Consider the following 27,418-nt stretch of genomic DNA (forward strand, 5'->3'; position numbering starts at 1 on the left):
AAATGTACAAGTCTTTAACCCTTTGACTGTTGCGGCCTTATATATACATCTTACGAGGTACCGTGTTTGACGTATATATACCCATAAATTCTAGCGGCTTCAAATAAAGCAGGAGAAAGCTGGTAGGCCCACATGTGAGAGAATGGGTCTGTGTGGTCTGTGTGCACCACATAAAAAAAATCCTGGAGCATGCAGTGCATAATGAGAAAAAAAAACTCCGACCATTTTTTTAATTAAAATGCCGACTTTGTGGTCTATTTTCGTATAGTATTTATGGTTGTATTCCCATTTTCTTGGTCTCATTTGATAGAATGGAAAACATATTATAGAAGTAGAGGTGATTTTGATTGATTTTACTATAAAAAGAACCTGGAAATGGAGCTCAAAGTAAGGAAAATGTTTGATTTTTGCCAATGTTCAAAAGTAAACAAATGATGTCATTGTTCAGCAAATCTCCAACTAGCCATTCTAATATGCAGTCATGAATGGGTTGATGTTATTTATACAATTTTTACAGTATTGCAGTAGTCTGCATAATAGTAAGTCTTCTATTTTTTGTCTGAATAAAAATTCAAAATAGAAAGCAAGAGTAATATCAGAGGGGCCTGGAGACATGACTGATGAACAAAGAAAATGTTATTTTAGAGCCAGGAATGTCTGCATTGTTCATTCTGGACCTTATTTTGAAATTGACATATGTTTTAATTTTCGTGAAATTGGCCAAATTGCAAATTTCTGACCATGTTATTGGGTAGTTGAAATCGGTAAATGGGCAGTTTCTTGTACTCAATCGATAGAAAAAATGGAGTTCTAAAGAAATAGCTATGAGTTTGGTCGACTGGAACAATGGAATTAGCCGAAAATAGGGCTCAAAGTGGGCGAAATAGCCGATTTGTAAATATCGCCGAGGTTGCTAACTTCACAAGAGCATAACTCCGTCAGTTTTCCATCAAATTTCGTTTTTTTGGTGTCATTACAATCGGGAAAAGATTTTCTATCATTTCATAAGAAAAAATAATTTTTTTTTTTTTTGAAATTTTGCGACACCAGGAGACACGTCAGGATTGGGGGTTGCGACAGTCAAAGGGTTAAGAAAACAAGAGCTTTACAAAGCCAATAAATATGTAAATAATAACATGTGCTAAATCAAAGAAGAACCATATACAGTGGTACCTTGACTTACGAGTGCCCAACTTATAAATTTTCCAAGTTACGAGCTGTCGCTCAGTCAATTTTTTGCTTTGAGTTGCAAGCCAAAATCCAAGTTACGAGCGAGCTTCAGATACGCCGCCACTAGTTGGTGGTGTATCTGAAGTCAAATCCAACTCTGTACCCAGAGGAATGTCAGGTACTTTGTCCCATCCCACAAGCTCTTCCAAGACATAACTGGAAGGACAATACTCCCAAATCGTAGTGAGGCACCTCGTCCCTTGTTTGGTTCTCGTATAAATCCGGGGAAGAGCTAACCTCCATTTCAACACTCAGAATTTTCCCAGAAACATTAAGGAAGGCCTCTGTGATATTTACCTGCCTCACAGAGGTTCCTTCACTAGGTGGAGTAGTGATAGTGGTGGGTAGAGTAGTGATAGTGATGGGTGTAGTAGTGATGGTAGTGGATGGAGTAGCAATAATGGTGGGTGGAGTAGATATGGTGGTGGGTGTAGTAGATATGGTGGTGGGTGGAGTAGTGAGGGTGGTGGGTGGAGTAGAGATGGTGGGTGGAGTAATGATAATAGTGGGTGGAGTAACAATAGTGGTGGGTGGAGTAGTGAGGGTGGTGGGTGGAGTAGTGATAGATGTGGGTAGAGTAGTGATAGTGGTGGGTGGAGTAGTTATGGTGGTGGGTGGAGTAGTGAGGGTGGTGGGTGTAGCAGAAATGGTGGTGGGTGTAGTGAGGGTGGTGGATGGAGTAGTGAAATGGTGGGTGGAGTAGTGAGGGTGGTGGGTGTAGCAGAGATGGTGGTGGGTGTAGTGAGGGTGGTGGGTTGAGTAGAGATGGTGGTGAGTGGAGTAGTGAGGGTGGTGGGTGGAGTAGTGATAGTAGAGGGTGTAGTAGTGATAATGGTGGGTGGAGTAGTGATGATGGTGGGTAGAGTAGTGATTGTGGTGGGATGAGTAGTGAAGGTGGTGGGTAGAGTAGTGGAGGTGGTGGGCAGAGTAGTGAAGGTGGTGAGTAGAGTAGTGAAGGTGGTGGGTAGAGCAGTGAAGGTGGTGGGTAGAGTAGTGAAGGTGGTGGGTAGAGCAGTGAAGGTGGTGGGTGGAGTAGTGAAGGTGGTGGGTAGAGCAGTGAAGGTGGTGGGTGGAGTAGTGAAGGTGGTGGGTGGAGTAGTGAAGAGTGTAACAAATAAGTTAAGCCATTAAGCCTATCTCCTCTGCCTATCTTTTTCATCCTCCACTTCCACCAGCATCCTCCCTTTTATTTATTTATTTATTTATTTAGAAATTTAGCATACAAACAGAGGTACAAAAAATACAGGTAAGAGCAGCATGCCAAAGCCACTTATATGCATAGCATTACGGGCTGGCTTAAAATTAACTTAAGATTAACTAAGCAATGATGAAATCAGTGATAAGACATTATTGTAAACAGATAACTATAAAATACAAATGAGTATTACAAAGACAGGTCCTATGCTTGCATGCATAGAATGGAGTATTCTGTTAGGTAGTGTATTTAAAAAAAATAACAAAGTTAGGTTTAACATTTGTGTGATATAATTGTGAGTAACATTTAGGATATACAATTTATATGGTTCAGTTATTCAGTATTTATTTGGTTTTGAGTGAGTAAGTGAACTTTGAGAAGAGACTTGAATTTATAAACAGGTAGTGTTTCTTTTATATTTAAAGGTAATGAATTCCAGATTTTAGGGCCTTTTATGTGCATTGAGTTTTTGCATAGCGTGAGATGGACACGAGGAACATCAAAGAGTGATCTGTGCCTTGTATTATGGTCATGTGTTCTGTTGAGGTTGGCAAGGAGATGTTTGAGGGGAGGGTTAATATCAGAGTTAAGTGTTCTATGTATGTAATAAGTGCAATAATAAGTATGGATGTTTTGTATGGTGAGTAGGTTGAGTGTTTTGAATATTGGTGGAGTGTGCTGCCTGTAGTGAGAATTTGTTATCATTCTAACTGCAGCCTTTTGTTGGGTAATTAGTGGTCTGAGATGGTTAGTTGTTGTTGAGCCCCATGCACAAATTCCATAGGTGAGATAGGGGTAAATAAGAGAGTGATAAAGGGCCAGGAGGGCTGACTGTGGAACATAGTACCGTATCTTCGATAGTATGCCTACAGTCTTGGAAATTTTCTTAGAAATTTGTTGTATATGTGTATGAAATTTGAGTCTATTATCGAGGTGGATTCCTAAGAATTTTCCCTCTGTTAGCTTTGTGATAGGTGATCCGTTTATCGTTATGTTAAGAGGTACATCTGTAGCTCTGCTACCAAACTGAATGAAGTAGGTTTTGTCAATGTTTAGTGTAAGTTTGTTAGTCCTCATCCAGGTAGATATTTTCTGTAGTTCGGTGTTTACAGTATTGGCTAGCGTGACTGGGCTCGGGTGAGAGAAGACGTATGTGGTGTCATCTGCAAAAAGTGTGGGTTTGAGTAATTGCGAAGCATTTGGTAGGTCATTTATGTATAGGAGAAAGAGAAGAGGGCCAAGGACACTTCCCTGTGGGACACCAACTGTAATTGGTTGTGCGGAAGAGCTTGCCCCATTTGCGTACACATATTGGCTTCTGTTGCTGAGGTAAGACTTGAGGTAGTTGAGGGAGTGCCCTCTAATACCATAGTGTGACAATTTTACATGGAGCAAGTCATGGTCAACTGTATCAAAAGCTTTACATAAGTCAATGAAGATCCCCAGTGGGACTTCTTTTTTCTCTATTGCAGTGTATATATGTTCTAGCATGTGTATAATAGCATCATTAGTATTTTTATTAGGCCTGAATCCAAATTGGCAGGGGTTGAGAATGTTATGGGAGATGAGGTAGGAGTAGATTCGTTTATGAATTAATTTTTCGAAGATTTTTGAGAGAGGGTGTAAATTGGATATTGGCCTATAGTTATTCAACTCTGTTTGGTCTCCTCCTTTATGGATCGGGGTGACCCTTGCTATTTTGAGAACTGTACGGAAGGTGGAGGATTCAATGGATTTGTTAAAGAGTGTTGCAATGATTGGTGATAGTACTTGTGACGCTTTTTTGTATATAAAGGGTGGTAAGGTATTTAAATCTCCTGCCTTGTTTTTCAGTGCGTTGATAATAAGGGAGACTTCGTATGGGTTAGTCGGAGCTAGGAACAGTGTGTTCGGGTAGTTGCCAGTGAGGTAGTCATTTGGTGGGGTATCTGAGCTTGGGATATTATTGGCAAGGTTTTGACCTATAGTGGAGAAGAAATCATTGAGTCTGTTTGCTGTTTCTGTTGGTGGGAGTTGGGGTTCATCTGATTTTGTTAATTTTATTTCGCTATGTCGTGATATCTTTTTTGTTCCCAGAATTTCTGATAGGGTCTTCCAGGTCTTTTTTATATCACCTCGTAAGTTGGATAATCTGTTCTCATAATACAATTTTTCTGCCCTTCTTATCAGGCTGGTTAGGATTGACGAGTAACGTTTTGTTTGGTCTCTGGTTATGTGACCCATTCTGTACTGTTTTTCATATCGGTGTTTTGTATTTATGGATTTGAGAATGCTGGGTGTTAGCCAGAGACTGTTCAGTCTCTTAGCTTTCATCTGTTTAGTTTTTTTAGGGCAGTGCTTGTTATAAAGGTATTGGGTCTTTTTTAGAAAATTATTAAAACATTCGTCAATATCTGTATAGATTTCTGGCTCAGTGTGCCAGTCAATGTTTGTTACTGCTGTTGTGAAGTTATTAATGGCTGCCTCATTGTGAAGTCTGAAGGTGACTTTAGTAGTGTCTTGGGGTATTTTACCAAGAGTTGTTATGAGGAAAGTAGGGTAGTGGTCTGTGGTATTATCTGTAATTATGCCTGATTTTAAAGGGGATATGGTGTTGGTCCAGATGTGGTCAAGTAGGGAAACACTAGTCTCTGTAACTCTTGTAGGTTTTGTTACTGTTGGTAGCAACATGCAGTTACTCATTGTGTTTGTGAATTCAGTAACGTGTGGGTCCTGGTCTTGTAGGAGATTTATATTGAAGTCACCTGAGAGTAGTAAGTGATCTTTGTTCATGCGTGCATCAGTTATCATACTTCCTAGGTTTTGACTAAATTGGCTAATGTTTGATTGTGGAATTCTGTAGATGTTTATCACTGTGAGAGGTTTTTGTAGGTATTTGGATTTGAATTTAGCTATTATATATTCCCCATGTTCGTCCCTTGTGCAAGTATTAGTGATACATTCTAGTTGGTCTGAGTAGTATGTAGCTGTGCCACCCCCTTGTTGGTCTGGCCTACAGTTGTGTATGGCTGTGTAACCAGGAATGGCATAGACATCTGTAGTATCAGGCTTTAGCCAGGTTTCAGTTAGTGTAATGATGGACATATTGGCATGCAAGGAATTTAGTAATGCTAGGAGGTCATCATAATGCTTGCTTAAAGATCTGATATTGTAGTTAAAGATAGTTATGTTGTTGTTGGCTCTGAGAAGTGCCTTTGATTGTTCTGCTGTGTAGTAATTACAGTAACTGTTTGAATCATTTAAGTCATTAAATAAGAGGTTGGTATCAGGATCAATGCTTGTAATCATAAGATTTGTAGTGAATCTATAGTTAGAATTAAGTAAAAAATAAAGTAAATATTCTAAAGCTAAAAAAATAGCACCTGAATTATTTAACAAATGTAAAAAATAATGAGCTAAGGTAGTTTTTTAAAGCTAAAATAAGGGAGACAATATAAAAGGGACTAAAATAATTTGTGGTGAACAAATAAAGTGATGATCAAATAATGGAGCTTGGGAATATGATAGTAGGTAGTACTTTAAAGGTAATTCTTTAAAGTTAGAATTATAATATAAAATTATAATATAAAAGGGACTAATATAAGTTGTGGTGAACAATAAAGTGGTGATCAAATAAATGAGCTTTGGAGTATAATGGCAAAATAGTGAACTTATTAACTTTAGCACCTGAGAATAGCACCTTGATTAGTTTAACAATTGCGAATATATGATCTAAGGTAGTTATATAGAGCTAAAATAAAGGACAAAAAAATATATAAGGGACTACAATTGAGTAATGGTAAACAAGTTAAATGGACAGATAGTCACTATGAAATAATATTGGTTTAGGAGTAAGATCTGATTTGTAATATTAAATAAGTTGAGCAGTTTATTGCACAATAAAAAGTAAAAAAAAAATAAGGTAGTTGGTACTAGCTAGCAAAAGATAGTTTTGGTACTTGCAAAAAAGTAATTGGAATATACACTAATTGCACACACAATAAAAAGTGACTAAAAAAAAAAGTAGTGGTAAAAAAATTAAATGGACAGGTAAGAACAATGAATAATGGTAATGTCTTGGTTATAATATGATAGTAAGATGGTAGACAGGTACAAAGGATAATATAAAGGTTGGAGTTGAATATGCAAACTTGAAAATTTGGCAACAAAATGTTATGGGAAGTATAAAATAATGTTTAATGTACAAAAGTAAAATTGACTGGTAGTAAATATGGTGTTTAATAAAATTTTAGTAAGTAATAATGATTACAAAAAAAGTGAAAAAGTAATGTTTATTTCATTCAATATTGCACTGGTAGTTATACTAGAGGTTATATGGCAGTACAAGGTAATTAAGAGTACTCTAAGATAGTAAATGTGGTATAAAACAGGTAAAGGTAATTAGACAAGTAATGGTTATTAAATGTCAAAAATGTTAAGAGTAAATTGAAATTATAGTAAAAATGATAATTATTAATTTTAGTAGGTAATATCAATTGATAGTATTGAAAAAAATATGAGGTAGTAATATGGACAGAGAAAGTATCAATTCAGCTAATGTTTAAGCAAACAATAGTAAATAAGAAAATTACATAAGGTGACTTATACTTACTAGTAAAATCACAAAATGAGGTAGTTGATTATTTAAATACTAAGAGATTGTACAAAGAAATTTGAACAATAATGGAGCAAAACATACACTACGCTACGTAGGCTTTTAAGTTGGACATTGTTTAGTTATTCTCTGTAAGATCAGTATCCCTGAGAAATCATGATAGATCATTCTCGTTCGTGATTGTGTACAGTTGACCTACATTTGTTTTCCTAACAAGAATTTTCCCATCCCGTGTGAAGCATTGGTGTATTGCGTCATTATTCTCCCGCTTAAGTTTTCTGACTCTATACAGGAGGTTCTGACGTTTTTTGGTAAGACACTCGTTTATGTATACCTCTTTCTTTACTTTAATAGATGCAATAATTAAGTCTTTTTTCCTGTCATGTGAGTGGAATCTAAGCATAACACTTTTTCTACCATGGGATCCTAGTAACCTGGCTTCTTTTATTTCAGACTCTGGTACAATAACACTTGTTTGGTCCTTTATGATCTGCAGAGTAATTTCTTTACTGTTTGTTTGGTTCATATCACTGGGAAAAAGTCGTCTGATCTCCAAGGTAAATACACTTTATAAAACCAGTTTATTTTTTACATTTTCTTTTATTATGTTTGTATACAATATTTCTTATTGATAAATACATTTTTCTTATTTAGAAACCCGTAACAAAAAAATTGGGGTGTTTTTTTTGGGGTCTGGAACAGATTAATGGCATTTCGATTAATTTCAGTGAGGAAAATTGATTTGATATATGAGCAAATTGAGTTACGAGCTTGGTCACGGAATGAATTAAACTCGTGAGTCAGGGTACCACGAACAAATGAATGAACGAACAAGTGCAGGTATGATCCCAATGGGATGAGCGGGGAAGATGGGACAAAGAATAGCGCTGGAGAGGAGTGTTCTTAGTCGTAGAAAAAGAGCCAGGGCTTAACCCAGCAGCTTAAGGCAATGGTGGGACAGACTTGAGAACAGGAATAGCAGGCTCAGTTGCATTCGACTTGTAACAGTAGGTTAGTCGCAGGACGAGGTAGGCAGGGAAGATCATCAGAGGGTAGTACAGTGGACCCCTGCATAACGATTACCTCTGAATGTGACCAATTATGTAAGTGTATTTATGTAAGTGCGTTTGTACGTGTATGTTTGGGGGTCTGAAATGGACTAATCTACTTCACAATATTTCTTATGGGAACAAATTCGGTCAGTACTGGCACCTGAACATACTTCTGGAGTGAAAAAATATCGTTAACCGGGGGTCCACTGTATACTGGTGGTGGTGTTTGATGTAATTAGGGTGGCAGGTTAGTAGGAGATCCATTCTCAAATCTCTTGAAGTTGCTTCTAGAGAGGTGGTAAGGATTTGTCTTGTTTCCAAAGGTGAAGCGAAGAGGCTTGAGGATTCCAGAACTTGGGTGAGAGTGAAGTGATGAGGTTGTTCGCAGGAGAACTTGACAGTGCCTGCGCCGAGGGCTGTGTAGAGTTCACTGCAGGTCACGGTGTCAACATTTGATGGTGCAGTGTAAAACTCCCAAGTTGGTGTAGTAAAGTTGTCGATATCTTCTTCTTGAGACATGTACTCATTTGACGAGTCTGTCTTGGTAGAAGCAGGTGAGTGAGGGTCGGTAGCATTAGTGGAGAGGTGTATTGGTGGAGTAGTATCAGGTTTGGGGGCAGTGCTCCAGGCAGCTAGAGCAGTGGTACAGGAAGTTGTGACATCTGCTTGGGGAGGAGACAGGTTGGCTGGAGTAGTGAAGTTGATAATGTTTGGAAGAATTCTGATGTCAGCTGATGGTGGAGAGTCAGGAAACGTAAAGGCTGGCATATTGTAGAGACAAAAGATTTCATTTATGGAGGCGTTGAAGGTGCCAGGGTTGGCTGCACTGGCTAGATGAGTGTACAACATACAATATAACACCTTTGAAGGAGCTGCTTCAGGAAGTGGAGATAGTGAAGTGCTGAGTAGAGATGGTTGTTGTGTTGATTGTAAGATTTTCTTGGTATCCATCTGCAATTTAGTGATGGCGGCGAATGTTGGTGATTTCTGGTTGTACTTCTCTTCTTCTTATATCTTCTGGGAGCGTACATCTTTTCATAGAAGACATTTTGCTGCAGGGGTATGATGAGTACCCTTGCAGTTGAGGCAGGTAGGAGTGGTAATGGTGGTGGAACATTCTGTGGAGTTATGGCCGTCTTTTCCACAGTTGGTACAGTAATTCTTTCCTTTCAGGGGAGTGTCAGGTGTCGTGTGGTTGTATGAGTAGCAGGTCCAGCATGGGGAGACATGAGCAAAATGCTCTGGCTTGATGTGTCTGCGATGGATGTGGAAGTAAGAGATAGCTAGGCCATCAAACAATGCTCTGATAGCCACGTCGATGTTGAGGAGGTGAGCTTGATCATTGTAGAAGCGTTTGGAATTTTAGTGATGTTATCAATCAAGGCCCAAGTGTTTTGTTCCTCGATAGAGGTCTTAAGGTCTGCAGTCAATAGGGAAGCGATAAGCTTGTCCAACCGTTTGACAAAAACGGAAAGTTTTGCCAGCAGGAAGGGTGAAGGGGACACGGTGAACTGTCAGTCACTGAGAGTCTTCACAGAGGTGTCGTCCATCAATTTAGAAGCTTCATGATGACAATGAAGGAGTCTTTCACTGAGCGGATAGCTGTAAATTTAACCTGCAGTGGCAGCAAGAGCAAGCTTTGCAGCGTCATTGATTACTCCACTGGTAGGCTTGATCTTTACACGATGGGCAAGCATCATGAAAGAGTAGATGTGGTGATGATGTCAGATCGAGGAGGTGTGGATGATTGGCGCTGTACATACACATACAGGTCTCCCTCAACATTCACGTTTTCAACTTTCACGGGCTTCACACACATTCGCGAATTCCCAACCGCCAAATTCCCAGCCACCAAATTCCCAGCCGCCAAATCATATTTAAGTTTCCCGCCACCTGCGAGTCCCTACTACCCTCCCTCCAACCCCCGCAACTGGCAGCCAGCCCTCCCACCACTCAGTGTGGTGAGTGTTTTGTTTATTCACTATTTGCTATTAAACTACAGTATAAATAATGTAAACCCATTCATGACTGCATATTGGAATGGCTATTCGAACAGGTATTAGACGGTGACATCATGTGTTTACTCTTGAACACTGTAAAGAATTAAACATTTCTACTACAGCTAATAATAACAATAGTAGTAGTAATAATAATAATAATAATAATAATAATAATAATAATAATAATAATAATAATAATAATAAATATGATATAATTGAAGAAGGAAATTGTACAAAAATACGAGAGAGTGGTTGACACATCGTCAGTGTGACTTTGTTTATGCTGGAGTGAACATTAGTCTCCCTGCTCTTCCAAACATTTCACAATAATTCATTGTGTTTGGTGCTTGTAGATTGAGTGTGACTGGAGTGGTAGAGGCAGTGATTGAGGCAATGGTATTTAATAACATACATGTTAATAATAATACATGTTATTAATAATATGTACTATTATTATTTATAACATATATGTTATTAAATACATACATGTTAATAATAATACATGTTATTAATAATAACATGTACTATTATTATTTATAACATATATGTTATTAAATACCACTGCCTCAACCGCTGAATTATTGTGAAATGTTTGGAAGAGCAGGGAGACTAATGTTCACTCCAGCATAAACAAAGTCACACTGACGATGTGTCAACCACTCCCTCGTATTTTTGTACAATTTCCTTCTTCAATTATATCGTATTTATTATTATTATTATTATTATTATTATTATTATTATTGTTATTATTATTATTATTATTATTATTATTATTATTATTATTATTATTATTGTTATTATTATTATTATTGTTATTATTAGCAATAGCAGAAATGTTCGATTCTTTGCAGTTCAAGAGTAAACACATGATGTCACCGTCTAATACCTTTCCTAATAGCCGTTCCAATATGCAGTCATGGATGAGTTTACATTATTTATTCTGTAGTTTTATAGCAAATAATGAACAAACAAAACACTCACCACACTGAGTGGTGGGAGGGCTGGCTGCCAGTTGTGGGGGTCGGAGGGAGGGTAGTAGGGACTCGCAGTGGTGGAGGCAGTGGTGGAGTCTGTGTTATTTAATAACATACATGTTATTAAATAACATATGTTATTAAAGCATAACATGCATATATTTAGTACAATTTACGACGTTTTCATGTATTTTATGATTATTCATGGTTCAACAAGTTAAGGAAGCAGTATTGTAATATATTTCCCTACAATATATTGGGGCACCAAACATTCACAGTTTTTCAACATTCGCGAGGCTCTTGATCCCCTAACCCTCGCAAATGTTGAGGGAGACCTGTATATAAACAGATAAACGTGTATTTACAAAATGAAAACACAATGCAATAAAACACCAATTAACCTAATACATGGCAAACCAACTTTCATAAAAAATCTGTTAAAATAAATGAATATTTAATTCTCTAAGATACCTTTCAGCTTTATTCAACTTTTATTGTTTTTTTAGACAGATTTACATCTCATGTAATGATAAATATACTCACTGGGTTCCACTCTACAGAACACTCTAAGAGGATCTCTGGGTTATTTCCTTTGGCTCTTGCTCTGAGTTTCTTATCCTTTAAGGCATACCTGGAAGTAATATAGAATTAATTAGAAATCTAGAATGAATTATATTGTATGTGAAATTTCTGAGCCTAATATTATCAACAATGGATTTTTTTCTTACAATCAAGTGCAATAATTAATTATCAATACCAACAGACTGGATATGATTACCAGTAGTAGCAAACTCACAATACTAAGACAAAACAGTCTTTAATTCTTATAAAACTTATTTGGATGTTCATCCATTTATCTGGATGTTAACCCATTTATTTACAATAAATTGGTTAACAATCTGCCTGTTTACAGTACACAAATAACCCGCACATAGAAAAGAGGAGCTTATGAATGTGTAAATGGTCCAGGTCAGACCGAAACGTTGTGGTAAGCTCCTTTCTCCTGTGTGCGGGTTATGTGTGTATTGTTCCAGTCACAGTATTGTGCCTTTTGTTCTTTGCCTGTTTACAGATCATGATACAGTTTGGAGATTACAATTTTTGTATGTTCTAAGGAAAGCCCCTAATTATATGAAGTTTATACAACACTATGTAAAACTTAAAATGAATTTACTATGCATTACATCCCTGAGATAATGTTAATGAAGTATGCTATGACTACATAAACAAGTATTCTCTTTAACAGTATTAAAAAAACCTTAACTTTTTAATTGTGTCTAACATACTAGTACGCAGGTGGCAACTGTGTCCGATGAACTAGAATGCACAAGTTTTCATGCCTTCATATATACCACCTGCCAGTTCAACTATCTGGGTCCCCTACACCCTCTTCAAGCCTTTGAAAAAACCTAAGACCAGGTAAGTCCTCACAGTGCACCGTGGAGTAATACTGCCTAACTACCATAAGCAGACAATGAAACCAGGACTTCTTGTTCCACCACCAACTTTCCTACCAGCAAAGAGGGTGTGGAACTCCCAGGAAGATGCCTTATTCATTCCAAATTAATTACAATTTCATAATACTAAAATGAAATTCAGACCAAAAAACACACCATGTAGATTTAACCTATGATAACCCAATATAGTCAAACACTGACTTATTTCCATGTTTCCATGAGTAGTACACCTTGAAATAATTATTCCTCTAATATATGTTTTACAGTCGTCTGGAAGGTACAGAGGTGTTAAGGATACACAGAAATTACATTATGTATGCTTATATAACTCAAAATATTTCCTCAAACCTAAATAGTGCATATAGTAACAAATAATTAATGTAGGAAAACCCAATATAATCAAACAATGTGACTTATTTCTGAGGAGTATTACTCTTTCAAACAATTATAATATCATAGATATTTCCTGTACATAGTGTTAGAATACTAAAGCAGAAAAAATAGAAAAAGCAATTATTTGCTCCAATTTGTACTGTATATTGACAGTGAAGCAAAGTTGAGCTATGCATCTACCCATGTCTGAAATACTAAAACCATTTGAAACACATCTAATATCATAAGAAACTAGTGTACTTAGTGTTAAACAGTGAAAAAAATAAAAAACTGATAAATAATCTTAATTTGGCATCAGTAAATTTTACAACACAAATATCATTGGGATATTTATGCTGCTGTTGCTGACAAGGGATGATTTTTTGCCAAATTCAATACACTATAAAATCTTAAATTTTTTTTACCAGATTCCACTCGTTTTAGTCTTAACTGATTTATAAAAATGCACTCTGTCAATCTGTTAGATTTTATTTTTTATTTTTTTTCAAAATCTTGCTGAACCCCCCCCCCCCCAAACACACACACAAATTTTAAATTTTGGCATAGCCACAGTTCAGGGGTTAAAACCTCATGGTTTTATACATAATTAATTATGAAAAACACCCACTGATTTAGTCACAAATAAGTGAAGCAGAATATCACTAAAAAATAGTCACAATACTGTGGCTGGAACAATACAGAAATATGTAACCCACGTTCAGAAGACAAACTTATGACGACGTTTCAGTCCAACTGGTGAATGGTCCAATTCAGACTGAAAGTTGTCATAAGTTTCAGTCTCTTATGTGCAGGTTATTTGTATACAGCATATCACTATATACAACCACAAGAAACAATAAATGCATAAAAACAATGGCTGAAGCATCAGAAACAAGTGGAAGATCTATATAACTAAGATCTACACAACCTATGATCTAACACATCAAACACAAATGCAGAGAACTAAGGGACAAATTAAATGAACTATGCAGCATGCATCAAGCTTCTTCATACCGTCATTGGATCAACCATACCCCCGGCCGGGATTGAACCCGTGGTCATAGAGTCTCAAAACTCCAGCCCGTCGCGCTAACCACTAGACCAGCTAGCCACAATAAGATTCATCCAACTAGGTATATTTCTACACCATAGGAAGGTTAGCACAGGCACCTCTGTGACCACAAATGCAAGTTTTTACAGACGAATCTCCAGCTAGCGTGGCCGTGACGAACTCTAGTTCAAGTCCCTTCACTGCCGTCAACATGACTTAAGAAATCGTAATGACACGATTGCAAATCGTGTCATTACGATTTCTTAAGTCCCGTCATTGGATGTTGGTCCTGGTCTGGTGACAGTATTTTAAATGACATTTGCATGAGAGCTAATAGAAACAAAGAAAAAACAAAAACAAACAAACAAAAAAAAAAGGCCCTCCACCTCTCATGTGCACACAACACTGCACTTATGTGCCAGATCTATGGCACTAAGTGGGGGGCAGATCGAGACCTTCTCCTTAGATTCTATACAGCTATGGTTCGCAGCAAGCTCGCCTATGCGAGTGAGGTGTATGGCTCGGCCTCTTCCTCCTCTCTTCGCCACCTAGACATTCTCCAGAATTCGGCCATCCGCAGTATGCTGGGGGCGTTCCCCTCCGCCCCCACTGCAGCCTTGGAAGCAGAGTCTGGGACAGTCTCCCTCTTGTCGGTGAGAACAGCGAGGGACTGTTTATGACTCCATCATATGGCCTCTGCCTTGTACTCACCCCTGCCGCCTCTCTCCACAGATGTGGGAGATAGTCTCTGTCCCCCCACGTTTGGTTCAGCCTTCCTTTGTGGCCAGGCCCTAGCATTCCCTGGCCTGCCTCACACGCCCTGCACCTGTGATGACTCCCTCCCTTCTCCACTCTCCGGTCCTCCCCTGGATGGACCTGATGTGGTAAATCCACCTGGATTGGCCTTACAGAAACAAGAAACCCCCTCAGTTAGCTGCATTTCTATTTAAAGAGTTTCATTCTGTCACACATGGTTCTTCATTCTCCATCTACACAGACGGCTCAGCATGGACCTCCCCCCTTCTACATCTTCTGCGGCCTTCTTCGCTAATCTCTCCCTGTGTCAAACCTGGCAGTTTGATCCTGCTCACTCAGTCCTGGCAGGGGAGCACTTCACCATTCACCAGGCTCTGGTTTTTGTCCTAGCTCACCTTCCCCTTCAGCCTTTGGTTCTCTTCTCTGATTCCCAACCCTCCCTGGCACTTTTGTGCTCTGCCTGTCCACAGTCTCTATGCGTCCTCGTCTGTCAGACGCAATCTCTTCTTCTGCCTTTCTTGTGAAGCCCAGGTTGGAGCATCTCCCTTCAGTGGGTACCTGCCCATGTTGGCATCTGGGGCAATGAAGTGGCGGATCGAGCGGCCTTCCTTGCACACACACTTCCTACCATTACCCCTCTCGCACTGGGCCGCAGTTATTTCACAAGGACTGTTTGGAGGGAAATCCGCCATTTGTGGCAGGAGGGCCTGGTATGTTCCCTCTCTTCTTCGGCATGGAGCTCTGTCCGATCTTTCAATGGCCCCTGCCCTTGGGCTTGCCATCCCAATCACTCAGTGGATGTTGCGCTGACTTGCCTCCAGGTCGGGCACTCACAACTGGCAGCTCATCTGTACTGCCTTTGGATGACGGACTCTCCGTACTGTCCCTCACAGCCTGAGATGGTGGAACACTTCCTGCTGTGGTGCCCACGTTATCACTCTGCATGGACTATTCTCCGTGCGGCCTTGCGCACGTTTGGGGTGCACTCTTTAACTCTACCTCTCCTTCTCAATGGAGAGGGGTTTAGCCCTCTGGATCATCAGGAGATCTTGGCCTGTACCTGCTCATTCTTGCTGGCTTCAGGGACACATAATATGCAGTTATTAGTCACACATCCTTCCACTTTGGTCGAGGTTCCTTCTGCGAGCACTGGAAGGCCAGGCTTGATATGGCATATGCTGTCAGTGGCCCTATAAACCCCAACAACAACAACAAGAAAAAATTAAACATATAATCTCAACAGCATGTCAAAGCACTCAAATTGGGTAGACATTCTCATTTTCATATTATTTTTGTAGTCCCTAAATATTTTAGTTGATTTAATTCATGCAATACTACCTAGGGTTACACAATTCCTTGCAAAGTATACATTGTGAATTTTTGAAAAATTTCTAGATTAAGAGACATGGGTAGACTTATAGAATCAACAACACAAAATGATACATATAATACATCAAAACCAACATATCTATGCAATAGACTGAACTAAAGTAGCAGGTATCCTTAAAACCAGATAAAACCATACATAGGTGCCTAGAAACAACAGTAACCATTCATAGGTCTCGAGTCAGAGAGCAAAGAAAGGACCTTTCCAGACTGCATCATCAATGACCTCACATATACAGGCAGAAATATTAAAAACCTCTAAACTTGAAGAAAGTAAGTTACAATATTTACAAAACACTGACCTAAGAGGTAATTCAGTGCTTCTGACAATCAAGAGAGAGATACAGGCAGGCCCTGCATATGCAGGTTAGGTTCTGGGACTACTGCTGTAAAGTGAAACAGATTTTTCTCACTTTCAAATGCATATAAAAGCCTGATAACATATTGTGATGAATGGTTTTGAAAACCGACAAGTTGAAAAATTGAGACACTAATGCAACATATGGGAATCTTTATTGAAGAAAAGCTTTGCCACAAAGTGGCTTCATCAATCCAATACAAAGCAAGAAGGTGTGTTCAGTCCATCACTCTTGTAGGAAGTACAGCATAGGGCCAGAGAGGTGGCTTATATACTGCAGTCAGGTGAGTCGAAGGAGGAGGAGGCGGGATCACAGTGGGACCATCCAATACTTACACTAGTTTAAGTAGGTCTGCAGACCTACTTACACTAGTGGATGGTCCCAATGTGATCTCGCCTCCTCCTCCTTCGACTCACCTGACTGCAGTATATAAGCCACCTCTCTGCCCCTATGCTGTACTTCCTACAAGAGTGATGGACTGAACACATCGATTCCAGGCTGAGGGACTGATTACCTCAAACTCCTCCTCCCCTTATACCTTCCTGCTTTGTACTGGACTGATGAAGCCACTGTGTGGCAAAACATTTCTTCAGTAAATATTCCCATATGTTGCACAAGTGTCTCAATTCTGATAACATGTTTACGTTATCATATATAGACAGTAGGTTGGTAGACAGCAACCGCCCAGGGAGGTACTACCGTCCTACCAAATGAGTGTGAATCATAAGCCTGTAATTGTTTTGCATGATGATAGGACTGCTGATGTCTTTTTCTGTCTCATAAACATGAAAGGTTGCAGGTACGTATTGTACTTCTACTTACACTTAGGTCACACTACACATGCACGTACAAGCATATATATACAGTGGACCCTCAACTAACAGCGGCATTAAGTAACGGCAAATTCGTCTAACGGCACTTTTTGGCGTAAAAAAAATCTCTACCAACGGCGAAAAACTCTACCAATGATGTTCGTCCGGAACGTGTCCATGTGCCGGGAGCACGGCCTGAGCAGGCCCAGCCACTCCAAGACTCAGCGTGCCATTGTTTAAAAGCTGTTGCGGTCGATTCCACGTGTGCCTGCCATATATTTTGGATTATTCCAGTGTTTTTAGTGCTTGTAACCGCTATATAAGCCTCTGTGGGCCCCAAGAAAGCTCCTAGTGCCAAGCCTGTGTTAAAAAGAGTGAGAATTACGATGGAAATGAAGAAAGAGATAACTGAAAAATACGAGAGTGGAGCACGCATGTCTGAGTTGGAAAAGCAATGCAACAAATCACATTCAACCATCAGTACTATCTTGGCAAACAGAAAGACAATCAAGGAAGCTGCTGTTGTGAAAGGTTCAAGTATGTTTTCAAAACAGAGACTGCAAATAATTGAAGAGGTAGAGAGACTGTTATTGGTATGGATAGACAAAAACAATTATCAGGAGAAAGTGTTTCTCGGTCTATAATTTGTGAAAAGGCAAGGAAGTTGCATGATGATCTCATTAAGAAAATGCCTCACAATAGTGCTGATGCTGATGAATTTAAGGCCAGCAAAGGCTGGTTTGAGAGATTTAGGATTCGTAGTAGCATAAACAGTGTGGTAAGGCATGGTAAGGCTGCCAGTTCAGACAAAAAAGTGGCTGAAAAATATATGAAGGACTTTAAGGAATACACAGAGACTGAAAAATTAAAACCTGAACAAGTGTTTGTGACGAAACAGACCTGTTTTGGAAGAAAATGCCAAACAGGACCTACATTATTCAGAAGGAAAAGGCACTCCCAGGACATAAGCCTATGAAAGACAGGCTGACATTAATGATGTGTAGTAATGCTAGTGGTGATTGCAAAGTTTACCCTTTATTGGTGTATCACTCTGAAACTCCCAGAGTGTTCAAGAAAACCAATATCGTCAAGGGTAATTTGTGTGTGCTGTGGAGATCAAAGAGTAAGGCATGGGTCACTAGGGAATTTTTCTTGAACTGGTTTTATGGTGTGTTTGGCCCCACTGTGACAAAATTCCTCCAGAAAAAAATTGTCACTCAAGTGCCTCCTGGTAATGGACAATGCTTCTGCTCATCCTCACGACTTGCAAGAGGAAATTGCAGGGGAGTTTGGTTTCGTTAAGGCGAAGTTTTTGCCTCTTAATACAACTCCTTTCCTCCAGCCCATGGACCAGCAGGTCATTTCAAACTTCAAAAAATTCTACACAAAAGCAGTGTTTCAAAAGTGCTTTGAAGTGACCTCAGACACTCTACTGACCCTAAGAGAGTTTTGGAAAGATCACTTCAATATCCTCAATTGTGTAAACCTTATAGGTAAGGCTTGGGAGGGAGTGACTAAGAGGACCTTGAACTCTACTTGGAGGAAACTGTGGCCAGAATGTGTAGAAGAGAGGGATTTTGAAGGGTTTGGGGCTAACCCTCAGGAGGCTATGCCAGTAGTGGAAGCTATTGTGTCATTGGGGAAGTCCTTGGGGTTGGAGGTTTGTGGTGAGGATGTGGAAGAGTTGGTGCAAAACGACGAGGAAGAACTAACCACTGCAGACCTGCAAGAGCTTCAGGTGCAACAGCAACAGATCACATCTCAGGAATGTTCTTCAGAGCAGGATGAAGAGAGACGGAGGAAGATGACTTCGTCAAGGATTAGGGAAATGTGTTCAATGTTTACAAAGGTGCAAGCATTTATTGATGAATTTTATCCTGTCACAGAAGTTGCAAGCCATATTGGCAACATGTATAATGACACTCTTGTGTCCCATTTTAGGGAAATCCTAAGGGCACGTGAGAAACAGAGCTCTCTGGACAGTTTTTTGTGCGACAAGGGTCGTGACTCTCAAGCTGGTCCTAGTGGCATTAAAAAACCAAGAAGGGAGGTAACCCCACCAAAGGACTTGGTACCTCATGTATTTATGGAAGGGGATTCCCCTTCCAAACAATAAAACACCTGCATCATCTTCCCTCCTACCATCTCATCATTCATCAACAACTCCACAATAAAGGGAAGTGGCATTTAATTATTGTTTATTTTGCATGTCCCATTCGTTTTGGTGTAGGGAAATGTATACAGTGGACCCCCGGTATTCGATATTAATACGGTCCTGAGAGCTCATCGAATACTGAAAATATCGAAAAGCGAATCAATTTTCAACATAAGAAATAATGGAAATCAAATTAATCCGTGCAAGACACCCAAAAGTATGAAAAAAAATATTTTACCACATGAAATATTAAGTTTAATGCAATAGAATAATTACAATAACAACAATAACAATAGAATAATTGACACTTATCTTTAATGAAGATCTGGTGATGATTGATGGGATGGGAGGAGGGGAGAGTGTGGATGGTGTTAGTGTTAGAAGGGGAATCCCCTTCCATTAGGACTTGAGGTAGCAAGTCCTTTTCCGGGGTTACTTCCCTTCTTTTAATGCCACTAGGACCAGCTTGAGAGTCACTGGACCTCTGTTGCACAACAAATCTGTCCATAGAGCTCTGTACCTCCTGTTCTTTTATGATTTGTCTAAAATGGGCCACAACATTGTCATTGTAATAGTCACCAGCACAGCTTGCAATAGCTGTGTTAGGTTGATTTTCATCCATAAAGGTTTGCAGTTCAACCTACTGTGCACACATTTCCTTAATTTTTGAAGTAGGCACAATGGATTCCACAACTGGCATAGGCTTCTCAGGGTTAGCCCCAAACCCTTCAAAATCTTTCTTAATTTCCATACTAATTCTCACCCTTTTTACCACAGGGTTGGCACTAGAAGCTTTCTTGGGGCTCATGGTGACTTATTTTGCAGAAACAAGCACCAAAAACAGTGATAATATGGAATGTACTGAATGTATCCTTAGATGCGCGCACACTGCCTGGCTTGTAAACACTGGCACACACGGGGCAGTTCAGGCCACACGTGGACACGTCTCGTATGAATTGTATTGAATACCGGGTTTTCGATCGGATACCGAGGCAAAATTTTTGCGTTAAAATGCATCGAATACCGGATTTATCGAATACCGATGCCATCGAATACCGGGGGTCCACTGTATTTCATGCAAAAAAAAAAAAATTTTTTTTTCATACTTTGGGGTGTTAGGAATGGATTAATTCTATTTCCATTATTTCTTATGGGGAAAATTAATTCGACCAACGGCAAATTCGACTAATGGCAAGCTCTCTGTAACGGATTAATGCCGTTGGTTGAGGGTCCACTGTAATAACCCCTCTGGGTTTTCTTCTATTTTCTTCCTAGTTCTTGCTCTTGTTTATTTCTGCTTATCACCATGGGGAAGTGGAACAGAATTCTTCCTCCGTAAGCTGTGTGTGTTGCAAGAGGTGACTAGATGCAGGAAGCAATGGGCTACTAACCTATTCTCCTGTATAAATTACTAAAAAGAAGGAAAAAGAAGAACTTTATAAAATTGGGATGTTTGTATGTGCATGGATGTAGTGCAGATGATAAGAAAGAACTGATTGCAAAGGTTATAAATGAAAAGAAGTGGGATGTCCTAGCCCTAAGCAAAACAAAGCTGAAGAGGGTAGGGGAGTTTCAGTGGGAAGAAATAACAGGATTAAGTCAGGAGTATTTGAGAGAGTTAGAGCTAAGGAAAGGGTAGCAATAATGTTGAAGGATCAGTTATGGAGAGAGAAGAGGGATTATAAATGTATAAATTCAAGGATTATGTGAATTAAAATAAGGGTGTATGCACCTGGAGAAGAGAGGAGTATAGAGGAGACAGAGATTTTGGGAGATGTTAACCGAGTGTGTAGGAACTTTTGAGTCAAGTGAAACAGTAATTGTGGTAGGGGACCAAAATGCTAAAGTAGAAGAAGCATTTAGAGAGGGTGTGATAGGTAAGTTTGGGGTGCCAGGTGTAAATGATAATGGGGAGCATTTGATTGAACTTTGTACAGAAAGGAGTTTGGTTATAGGTAACACATATTTTAAGAAAAAGGGGATAAATAAGTATACAAGATATGATATAGGGCGTAATGACAGTAGTTGGTTGGACAACGTATTGGTAGATAAAAGACTGTTGGGTAGACTTCAGGATGTACATGTTTAAAGAGGGGTCACAGATACATCAGATCACTTTTTAGTTGTAGCTACAGTGAGAGTAAAAGGTAGATGGGATACAAAGAAAATGGAAGCAGCAAGCAAGAGAGAAGTGAAGGTTTATAAATTAAAGGAGGAGGCAGTTAGGGTAAGATATTAACAACTGTTGGAGGACAGATGGGTTAGTGAGAATACAGGCAATGGGGTAGAAGATGTATGGGGTTAGAGTGTTCAGCAGAAGTTTGTGGCTACAGGAAAGTGGGTGTGAGAGGGAAGAGTAATTGGTGGAATGATGATGTAAAGAGAATAGTAAGAGAGAAAAAGTTAGCATATGAGAGGTTTTTACAAAGTAGAAGTGACACAAGGAGGGAGGAATATATGGAGAGAAACAGAGAGGTTAAAGGAGTGGTGAAGCAATGTAAAAAGAGACCAAATCAGAGAGTGGGTGAGATGTTATCAACAAATTTTATTGAAAATAAGAAAAAGTTTTGGAGTGAGATTACAAAGTTGAAAAAGCCTAGGGAAAGAATGGATTTGTTAGTTAAAAAATAGGAGAGCAAAGTTAGAGGTATCAGGAAGATGGAGGGAATATTTTGAGAAATTGTTAAATGTTGATAAAGATAGAGAAGCTGTGATTTCGTGTATAGGGCAAAGAGGAATAACATCTTATAGGAGTGAGGAAGAACCAGCTGTGAGTGTGGGGGAAGTGCGAGGGGCAGTGAGTAGAATGAAAGGGGGTAAAGCAGATGGGATTGATGGGATAAAGATAGAAATGTTAAAAGCAGGTGGGGATATAGTTTTGGAGTGGTTAGTGCTTTTATTTAGTAAATGTATGGATGAGAATAAGGTACCTAGTGATTGGCAGAGAGCATGCATAGTTCCTTTGTATAAAGGCATAATGGACAAAGGTGTAAAAATTATAGGGGAATAAGTCTGTTGAGTTAAAGGTAGTAGGTTGGTAGACAGCAACTGCCCAGGGAGGTACTACCATCCTGCCAAGTGAGTGTAAAACGAAAGCCTGTAATTGTTTTACATGATGGTAGGATTGCTGGTGTCCATTTTTCTGTCTCATAAACATGCAAGGTTTCAGGTACGTCTTGCTACTTCTACTTACACTTAGGTTACACTACACATACATGTACAAGCATATATATACACACCCCTCTGGGTTTTCTTCTATTTTCTTACTAGTTCTTGTTCTTGTTTATTTCTGATTACCTCCATGGGGAAGTGGAACAGAATTCTTCCTCCGTAAGGCATGCGTGTTATAAGAGGCGACTAAAATGCCATGAGTAAGGGGCTGGTAACCCCTTCTCCTGTATATATTACTAAATGTAAAAGGGGAAACTTTCGTTTTTCCTCTTGGGCCACCCCGCCTCAGTGGGATACGGCCGGTTTGTAGAGTATACCTGGTAAAGTGTATGGTACAGTTATTATTGATAGAATTATGAGTAAGACGGAGAGCAGGATAGCAGATGAACAAGGTGGCTTTAGGAAAGGTAAAGGTGTGTAGACCAAGAGTTTGCAGTGAAACACATAAGTGAACATTATCTAGATAAGGGTGAAGAGGTTTTAGTGGCATTTGTGGATTTGGAAAAGGCATATGATAGGGTGGATAGGGGAGGCAATGTGGCAGATGCTGCATATGTATGGAATAGGAGGTAGTTATTGAAAGCGGTGAAAAGATTTTATGAGGACAGTGAGACTCAGGTTAGAGAATGCAGGCGTGAGGGAGATTATTTCCCAGTAAAAGTAGGCCTTAGACAGGGATGTGTGATGTCACCATGGTTGTTCAATACATTTATAGATGTAGTAGTAAGAGAAGTGAATGCTCGGGTGTTGGCAAGAGGTGTGGGGTTAAAAGATAAAGAATCTAACACAAAGTGGGAGTTGTCACAGTTGCTCTTTGGTGATGACACTATACTTTTGTGTATGTAAAAGCAGGAAGTTAAAAGTGAATATAGGAAAGAGTAAGATGATGAGGATAACAAAAAAATTAGGTAATGGAAGATTGGATATCAGATTGGAGGGAGAGAGTATAGAGGAGGTGAATGTGTTCGGATATCTGGGAGTGGACGTGTCAGCAGATGTGTATATAAAAGATGAGGTGAATCATAGAATTGACAAGAGGAAAAAGGTGAATGGTGCACTGAGGAGTCTGTGGAGACAAAGAACTTCATCCTTGAAAGCAAAGAGGGGAATGTATGAGAGTACAGTTATACCAACACTCTTGTATGGGTGTAAGGCATGTGTTGTGAGTGTTGCAACAAGGAGAAGGCTGGAGGCAGTGGAGATGTCATGTCTGAAGGCAATGTGTGGTGTGAATGTAATGCAGAGAATCCTTAGTTTGGAGATTAGGAGGAGGTGTGGGATTACCAAAACTATTATCCAGAGGGCTGAGGAGGGGTTATTGAGATGGTTTGGACATGTATAGAGGATGGAACAAAACAGAATGACTTCAAGAGTATACATATCTGTAGTGGAGGGAAGGCAGGGTAGGGGTCAGCCCAGGAAAGGTTGGAGGGAGGGGGTAAAGGAAGTTTTGTGTGCAAGGGGCTTGGACTTCTAGCAAGCGTGCATGAGCATGTTTGACAGGAGTGAATGGAGACAAATGGTTTTTAGGACTTGACGTGCTGTTGGAGTGTAAGCAAGGTAACATTTATGAAGGGATTCAGGGAAACAGGCAGGCTGGACTTGAGTCCTGGAGATGGGAAGTACAGAGTCTGCATTCTGAAGGAGGGGTGTTAATGTTGCAGTTTTATAACTGTAGTGTAGGCATGCCTCTGGCAAGACAGTGATGGAGTGAATAATGATGAAAGTTTTTCCTTTTCAGGCCACCCTGGGGAAACGGCCGATGTGTTAATAAATAAAAAGTGAGCAATAGAGCTAGACCTATAAAATGCATATACAGTACACACACTGATGAAGATTTAGACACATGTGCAACATCTGTGTACAGTGGACCCTCGGCTAACGATATTAATCTGTTCCTGAGAGCTCATCGTTAGATGAAATTATCGTTAGCCGAATTAATTTTCCCCATGAGAAATAATGGAAATCCAATTAATCCGTTCCAGACAGCCAAAAGTATTAAAAAAAATAATTTTTTTTTCATGAAATATACATTTCCCTACAAAGAAAACAATGAGACATGCACAATAACTATATAAATAAATGTTAAAATGACACTTACCTTAATTGAAGAGTATTGATGAGTGATGAGACACTGTTTTTCTTGAACACTCCAAACTTCTTGAGCATGAGTAAAGGCTTCACTTTGCAATCCCCACTAGCATTACAACAAAACAAGAAAGTTAGCCTGTCTTTCAAAGGCTTGTGTCCTGGCAGTGCCTTTTCCTCCTGAGTGATGTAGGTCCTGTTTGGCATTTTCTTCCAGAACAGGCCTGTTTCGTCACAATTGAACACTTGTTGGGGTTGGAATTTTTCAGCTTTGCCATGCTTTATTACACTGTGTATGCCACTACGATTCTGAAATCTCTCAAACCAACCTTTCCTGGCCTTAAATTCACCAATATGAGCACTAGTTCCAGGCATTTTTTCCTGTTCACCTGGGTGTTAGGCGACTGGTGTGGGTTGCATCCTGGGGGACAAGATTAAGACCCCAATGGAAATAAGTTAGACAGTCCTCGATGACTCACTGACTTTCTTGGGTTATCCTGGGTGGCTAACCCTCTGGAGCTAATTGGTTCTTGGTAATTGTTTCTTGTTAAGCCACACCAACAACAGTCTCTCCACATCTTCAAGTAGTACAGATGACAGTGGTGCAGCAGCAGCTGACCATGGTACGATAGTATTTCTATAGTATTTCTCACCCTTTTTACCACAGGGTTGGCACTATAAGCTTTCTTTGGGCCCATGGTGGCTTATTTAGCAGTTACAAGCACTATAAACAATGGAATAATACAAAATGTATCAAATGTATGCATGAAACCGGCCACCCTGGCTTGTAAACAATGACGGCAGGGCAGCTGAGGTGCTCAGGCTGTACGGACAAGTTCGGGATGAATCACGTTGGGCGAGTTTTTTATCTTTAGCCAGGCCAAATTTTTTATGCTCAAACGCTTCGTTGGGCAGATTTAACGTTATGCAATGTGTTCGTTAGCCGAGGGTCCACTGTATCTTTATTGTAGACATTTCACCATCCAGTGGCTTTATCAATTCAGATTCTAGGGCATAATTTGATGACAGTAGAACTACATACAAAAGATGAGATAATCAGTCCCTCAGCTTTGGAGTTCGTGTGAAGAGCACCGTAGTCTTGTAGATTCTGGAGCAGAGGCAAGGAGGCTGGCGCTTATATGCTAATTGTCAGGTGGAAAGGGAACGGGTAGCAGATGAGGGCATAGTCACTGGTAGGCGCGATTTCCCAGTGGAAGTAGGTCATACCCAAAGGGATAGGTAAGTTGTAGTAACCATGAAGAAAGTCATGTAGATGCCCCCTGAACCATGATTCCATGATGTTGCAATGTCTGACAAGTGTTGTATACCATTTTTGTGTTGTAATGTATACCATTCTAGTACAACTTGATTTGATTTGATTTGAACTTGTCAAACATTGCAACATCATGGAATCTTGGTTGAGGGCATCTACATAACTTTCTTCACAGCTACTAACTACTACAACTTACCCATCCCTTTGGGTATGACCTACTTTCACTGGGAAATCCCGCCTACCAGTGACTATGCCCAAGTCTGCTACCTGTCCCCTTTCCACCTGACGATTAGTATACATGTATAAGCACCAGCCTCCTTGCCTCTGCTCCAGAATCTACACAACTATGGTGTTCTTCACACCAACTCCAAGGCTGAGAGACTGATTACCTCATCTTTTGTATATAGCTCTACTGTCTTCAAGTTATGTCCTAGAATCCGTATTGATAAAGCCACTGGATGGCAAAATGTCTACAATAAAGATACCCAGATGTTGCACATGTGTCTAAATCTTCATCTTGTCAGTACTGTATACCATTCTAGTGCACACAATACTTCAAAATATTTTCACCCTTAGCTTATAGTGAGTGGTGAATATATATATATATATATTTACTGTAGGAAGTCTGAATAAATGAAGAATGAGTATAATTGAAAACTGCTGCATTAGCGAAATGCCATAAAGCGAAGCACTGCAAAACAGGGTCCCGCCTGTACAACCACTCACATTAACACTCACGAGCCAAAACTACAATACAAAAATAAAAAAATATTCAAATCATCAAGCACACAAGCACATTAAGTTTGCTAAAATTTCCCTGAGATCCACAGACGAACCTCGGAAAATTAAAAAAAAAAAAATATTACTAAATACAAAAATGTTGAAGTCATGGGAAAAATCTTGTACATAATCCTATCCTCACCCTTTGTGTAACCCCAAACTTCTCTGCACAGTGATATATTTACGTGTTCTTGTATGTCTTTCCTCAACTTATAAAAAGTACATCTAATACAATGGTATTTTATTTAACCATTTCAGGGTCCAAAGGCCAAATTTCAAAGTGCGCACCAATGTCCAAAAATTTTCAAAAAATAATTTTGTTATTTTATCTTATGAAATGGTAGAGAATCTTTTTCTGAAGGCAATAAAACAAAAAGTACGAAATTTGATGGAAAACTGACAAAATTATGCTCTCACGAATTTTAATGTGTCAGCGATATTTACGCATCGGCGATTTTGCCGACTATGACTCCCATTTTAGGCCAAATATATTACTCAAGTCGACCAAATTCTTAGCTATTTCACTAGTATTACTTCTATTTTATCGATTGAGCACAAGAAATCACCAAGTCAACTGTTTCAACTACAAAATAAAGTGATCGGAAATTGGTAATTTGGCCAATTTAATGCAAAGTTCAAAATATTCTAATTTCAAAATAGGATCCAGAATAAACAATGCAGGCATTCCTGGAACTAATCTAACATTTCCTCTG

At 39.4% G+C, this 27,418-nt stretch overlaps 1 protein-coding gene across 8 annotated transcripts in view; it reads right to left on the bottom strand.

The window, feature by feature from the left end:
* The window catches only part of Mctp (multiple C2 domain and transmembrane region protein), a 490,516-nt gene that overhangs the window by 37,530 nt on the left and 425,568 nt on the right, over positions 1–27,418 (bottom strand). For all 8 annotated transcript variants that reach the window (XM_070091410.1, XM_070091407.1, XM_070091409.1 and 5 more), the window contains one exon: positions 11,589–11,676. In XM_070091410.1, the coding sequence (XP_069947511.1) occupies positions 11,589–11,676 (88 nt within the window). The remainder of the gene's footprint in view (positions 1–11,588; positions 11,677–27,418) is intronic.

This window comes from Cherax quadricarinatus, chromosome 35 (genome assembly GCF_038502225.1).
Source record: "Cherax quadricarinatus isolate ZL_2023a chromosome 35, ASM3850222v1, whole genome shotgun sequence".
Classification (NCBI taxonomy): Eukaryota; Metazoa; Arthropoda; class Malacostraca; order Decapoda; family Parastacidae; genus Cherax; species Cherax quadricarinatus.